Source organism: Gossypium raimondii, chromosome 4 (genome assembly GCF_025698545.1).
Source record: "Gossypium raimondii isolate GPD5lz chromosome 4, ASM2569854v1, whole genome shotgun sequence".
Taxonomy (NCBI): domain Eukaryota; kingdom Viridiplantae; phylum Streptophyta; class Magnoliopsida; order Malvales; family Malvaceae; genus Gossypium; species Gossypium raimondii.
Window position 1 is genome coordinate 46,057,287 of NC_068568.1, and position 6,000 is coordinate 46,063,286.

Below are 6,000 nucleotides of genomic sequence, written 5' to 3' on the forward strand. Positions count from 1 at the left end.
CTCAATCCGTACCATTGGTTTTGGGGAGCTTATCTATAAATAGAAGCATTCCCCTTCATTTGTAATTATTCAAAGTAGTCAAAATGCTTTGAGAGCATTTACTCAAACTCCTTGTGTGCATAGCTTTCTCGTGGCATTTTTTGTTATTTCGTTGCTTTTTCATGCAGATTTGAACCCTAAAAATCGACTAAAGTCGCATAAAATGCGAAACGAAAGTTCTAACCATGTGACGGTAATACTTCCGAAGTTCTATTAGAGATTGGATCAATTTAATATTTCTACTATTAAATAGATCAATTTAATCTTGTACTATTAAAAAGAATCCAAGTAAAATTGAAAAAAGAGTTAATATTTTCTATTTAAAAGAGGCAAGAAAATTGATTTTTCATTTACAATTCAACTTCAAACAAACAAAATATATCTGTAGAGTCATAAAAGCTTTAAAAATATAACATTATTAAATACTAAATGACATGTTTTTTGCTTAATAAATATTAACTATATTAAAAATTAAGCTTATTTGGTTGCTTTTAATAATACGTAAACTAAATTGATCTATGACTAATTTGATACTTATAATAAAAACACATGCCAGATACATTCCCTCTAAAATGATTTAGCCCATTCGCTAACTCATCGCAACTCATCTACGTTCTGATACAATGAAATGTGTTCGGAGTTGACCAGGTGATGATGACCTCCCTTCTCTGTTACACTTACTTTAATGGCTTGAATGAATCAACATTTTATCCGAACCCAAAACAAAAGATAAGGAACTTGGAGGATTTCATTGGTTATAAACAACAGCTAGGTTAGTTGTACCTATTTTAAGACCAACTTGATGTGGTAAATCCAACAAGAATATTAGCTAATGGCAATCAAACTTAATCCAACTTTCCATTTCCCTTGTTCTTTCACCCAACCACTAGGAAGCAACATCAACTTTTCACTTCTCAATTCACTTGTGTAAAGCTTAAATGGCACAATCGTCAGTGAAAAATGTCAAAACTGACCCACAAGAAACAAAAAAAAAATTCACATTCCCTTCAAGGGTCAATTAGGCTAAACATAATTGTACACATAAATTTTACCTTATCCACAGCTCATTGCTCAAATGGCAGCCACATGGCAGCCATTTATGATGTCTTGAATAAAATCCCATATATTTTCCCACTTCCACTATTATGTAGGACCAGCAGTAAAGAAAGAATACAGTGAACTTATATGCATCATCATGTATCATATATCAACAAATCATGTTGTATGAGCACCGTGCGTTCTTGACGCCCATATACCAAACACAAGAAACCAGAAGACGAACAATATCGCCCAATAGCGAGCTGGTCCATACTTAATCCTTGTCAGCACAATCTGCAATTACCACACAGTTTATACAAAACGTTATCTCAACTGAAATCTATTACAAATAAAAATAAAGATACAGACTATGCATCCCATAATCACAAGCACATGAACCATATGACTAAATCAAATTCAGAATTCAACTGAAAATGCTCAACCTGGCACACAACACATGAACCTGACAGCAGCATATTTCCTTAGATATATAAAAGGGCAATGTTTTCAGCATCAGATATAATTCCAAATTTAAGGTAATGATGATGAGACTGCATCATTCTATCAATATCATGCCTATTGTAAAGGTTGAGCAAAAGTTTAATTCAATTCTTTCAATATAATTGCTTCAGTATGCAGAAAACCTTGATCGGTTTACAATAACCTCAAAGGACAAAAACAGGTTACTCAACCGTTGGTACAGAACTACAAAGCATCAAAATAATGACATGCCAATTCTGAAGATATAGTAAAAGTATAACTAAGTTTATCAAGATAATTGTTTGTCAAGGAATAGAAACATAAAGAACACATCGTGTATCAACTTCCAAATATATTCAACATTTACTAAAATAAAAAATGCACACAGTTTAGAGAACAAACAACTACAGATATGACATCCAAGTCACTTACAAAGCGAAAGAAGACAACAACTGTTAAAGCACAAATGCCTCCCAAAAGAATGTGAAGACCACTCTTAGCCGTTTTCTGCAAAACAATGAGTGGCACATAAAAATAAAGCATGCAATAATTATAATACTAAAATAAAGCACTGGATAATTATAAGATAAACAAATAGTGGCATATAGTTTCACTTAAAGAAAAGGGGATAAAGAACCAACTAATAACATAATTTATGTTTTAGACCGCAGCAATTACTAACAAAGGATGCCGATATGGGTTACAAGTGAGACATCTGAACAAATTTAGGTATCACCAATCAACTGCCACTTGTATGTACTTGCGTGGGATTGGATTGATATTCACATTCTCTTGGTCTAAATTCTACAAGTGAATTGCATTCAGCGTAATTATAAGATAATCTTAACTAAGAAAGAAATAGATTTTTGCAAGAAATCTGATCAGCTCCTAATTCACCATTTTCTCTTTGCATCATGGGTACTTGCTCTCTCTCTCTCTCTCTCTCTCTCTCTTTACACACAAAGATTTCTTAATAGACATGTAAAAGGAAAGAATATGCTTTACATGTCTCTGTCCAATAATCAATGCATATGCCCTCATATCCGTGAAACACCTACCCTGTATCCTGAACTTGAACCAATATCAATGATTCAGTCTTTGTTAAGAAACTCATGCTTAAAATTCTTAGGAAACTGGTTAATACTTAATCATTATACTAATCAAGGCCTTCAACCAAGTAACTAGTCCAAAAGAAATGTCACACAAGTCTAAACCACACCAAAATGTCCAAAACCATATATTATGAAGGCATACAAGTAGATTTAATCCAGCCTTTTACATAGAAGAATATTATAAGATGCAGAATATTTTGAATTACTTTTAAAGGAGATCAGTATCAAATCCACCACTCTCAATTTTATAGATATTCCTCTAACTAGAACAGAGGGATAATACAGAAATCATAACAAAAGCAATAGATGGCAGTATACAGTGTGACCGTAAGATTCAGTTGGGATGTATAGAGAGTGTTCATAAAGAACTCAGTATGGGAAGAGATTGATTAAGTATTAGATAGAGATATTTCCTCTCTTACAGAAAAAAAAAAACATTTTCTTTCTATTAAGGCATTTCCTGTTAATTAATTAGTATAATAATCACTTCTCACGTTGGTTTAGAATGGGGAAAATAATTGGAGCTTCTGTAAATTTTCATGCACAAGCTTACTGTTAAAGGTTTTCTAATTAAGGCGAGCTGATTTTTCATATACTGAATTTCTTTATCCACAGGAAAAACAAAATGCACTAAGTCCTTAGCTTGTTAGATGAGCATTTATCACAAAATACCTTTCCAACACGAGGAGCAATGAGCCATGCAAGCGTAACAGTAAGTAGACCTGTAGCAAGCAGAATTCCAGTACCTTCCACAGCCCATTTGGTTGCAGGACTTTCACTGGGAGTAACTTCTTCAGTGACAGTATTTGTGGGTTGTTCAGAAACAACCTGTGAAACTGCAGAAGAACTATGATTGTTGTTGTTATTACCATGTGGACTGAACCACAATGAAATCTCACTTAGTCGTTGCCTCCGAATAGCAGCAACAGCATCAGGGTCTACACCTGAACTTGAATGAATTTGGGCAGGATTAGGATCACCACTGGCAGTCCTTTCTCTCAATGCTTCATAGTCTTTCAAAGAAACTACAACTTTCTTAAAATCGGAAGTCCTGATAGTTTTTGCGGGATTTCCACAGATCTCACAAACAGTAGATCCATGACTAACAAACCATTTGAGAGCACAAGCATAATGCACTAGAGCAAGATCACTTTTGCAAGAACAACCAAGTTCAATTAATGCATCCTGATGTCGACAGGAGCCCATTTCTAAATCAGTACTACAGATGAAAACCTCTCCTTCAGGGCTTATGAACTCAACAAACCCAGATTCTCTCCGAAGACTCTTAGAATGAGACTCATCACTTTCAACATCTTGTTGAACTCCTTCGGTATCAGGCTTAGCTTCTCCTTTGCTTTTAACTGCTTCCGCTAAGGGAGGAGTGATGCCCAAAAATCCTAAAGCAGCATCCCCCCTTTTGTCAGATTCTGAACACTGGCACACACGACAAGTAGGCAAACCTGCCTCTTTGTCTAGACTATACCGCGAATAAGTTCCAGAATCATCAATGTCAGCATTTGAGCAACTATCATTGCTGACACCTCCATTAACTGGTTGAGGCAAGTTTTCCTTACCCATCATGAATCAAATAGAATTAAATAAGATCACTTCAATCAAAGCAGTATCTTATTTCTTCAATGCATAACCTTAGACTTCCAAAAAGCCAATCTCCCCATTGCAAGTTGCTAAACCATTGAAAAGAAGCAACAGTATCTCCACACAAAGAGACAGTTCACAACCACTTGCCTTTCATAGAAAATTGTTTTGTTGTTTCTGCACAATCCAGGGCCTTAATGCAAGATAGAAACAAAGAACAGTTGCTGCAAGAAGGGAAGTAGATAAAATCAAGATTTTGGTTCAAAAATAGTACATCATACATCGTTTAACACATATAAAAAAAATGTAAACGCGCGCACACACAAACAAAAATCCTAAAATTTAGCACTAACCAATTCTGCGGAATGCATCAGAAAAATTATAACAAACACTAGCAAGTGTTAAATGATTGTCTTCACTTCTTCACCAGTTGAAAGGATTTAAGAACAATCAATAAGAAAACATAAATGTTCAAATAGAATCATCTTAAAACACCAAATTTCCAAAATTTGTCTAATCATTCAAATTGTCAAATCTCAATTTTTAAAAAAAAAGAAAAAAGAAAAGAAAACCCAGTGCATTCGATGTAGGTATAAAGATACAAGGAAATACATAGGAATAAGTAGAGGCATAGGAAAGGAACACTAATAATTAAAAAAAATAGGAAGTCCAAACACAGTCAAACCCAGAGCGGCAATTCAATTAAACTAATATGCAGGCATGAAGATGGGAAAAAAAGAGAATCTAAAGCAAAGCAACTGAATCATAAACTTAACACGCAACTCAAAGTCCGTATAGAAAACTGATAATTAATATTAAAACAAAAAAAACAGGGAAACCAAAGAAAACCCAGAAATCTTAGATCATGGAAAAATGGAAAGCACGCCAAAATTTAAAAATAAAATAAAATAAGAACGAACCTATGGAAATTGGGATGGAAGAGGGGAAATTGGGAGGAGTGAGGCGTAGAGAGAGTAGAGTAGATGTGAGGGAAGGGAATGTGGGGGCTGCTCAGCTCGTTTTTGTCTTACTTCTACTTTATTGTGGGCTTCACATTGGCTCGCTCTTCCTTTTCGGTTTTGGTTTTGGACCGTGTCGCTTATGCTTTCCTTTCCGATCTCCTTGTCCTCGAAGAGGATTTTTCGAGTGCCTTCTGCGCTGTTTACTTTTGTTTGGAATTTATTTTACCATAAATTTTACCTCCATCAATTTCACATAATTTTACTTCTATACAAATATTCTCCCAAAATATCTCAACATTTTTAGAATATGTCTTTTTATTTCTTTTTCTTATTTTTTATAATTTTGATTCTTTTAGGTTTAAAAACATCGCGGATAACTCGATTAAGAGAAAGTACTGTGGAAAACAATTTTGAAAAGTTTAGTTTAAGATTTGAATGTTTAACATTCTTTGTCAAAAGTATTTTGAGTAACAAATATAGTAAGAATATTGTTGTTAATATTTTAATATTTTAATATATAAAATATAAATTTTAAATATTTTTAAGTAATAATTATTAATTATTTATCAAATTTAATTAGAATATATAAACTATATTTTAAATATTTAAATAGAATCATTAAATATTTGTAATTAGATATTAACATATTTATATTATTTTTACAAATATATTTTTTGTTTTTACTTAATGATCTTAATACATTTGTAATTAAGCACTAAGAAAAAAGAAGAAAGGAAAGTGCTTCTGAAAAGCCAAAAATTCAGCTAAAAGTG

General features: G+C 33.2%; 1 protein-coding gene across 1 annotated transcript; it reads right to left on the reverse strand.

The window, feature by feature from the left end:
• Window positions 1-864: 864 nt before the first annotated feature.
• LOC105780253 (hypothetical protein) lies at window positions 865-5,415 on the reverse strand. The gene is made up of 4 exons (XM_012604471.2): window positions 5,186-5,415; window positions 3,342-4,489; window positions 1,990-2,064; window positions 865-1,371 (listed from the first exon to the last, which is right to left on the reverse strand). The coding sequence occupies exons 2-4, from the start codon at window positions 4,248-4,250 to the stop codon at window positions 1,255-1,257; spliced, it is 1,101 nt and encodes a 366-aa protein (XP_012459925.1). The 5' UTR covers window positions 4,251-4,489; window positions 5,186-5,415; the 3' UTR covers window positions 865-1,254.
• Between the last annotated feature and the right edge of the window lie 585 nt (window positions 5,416-6,000).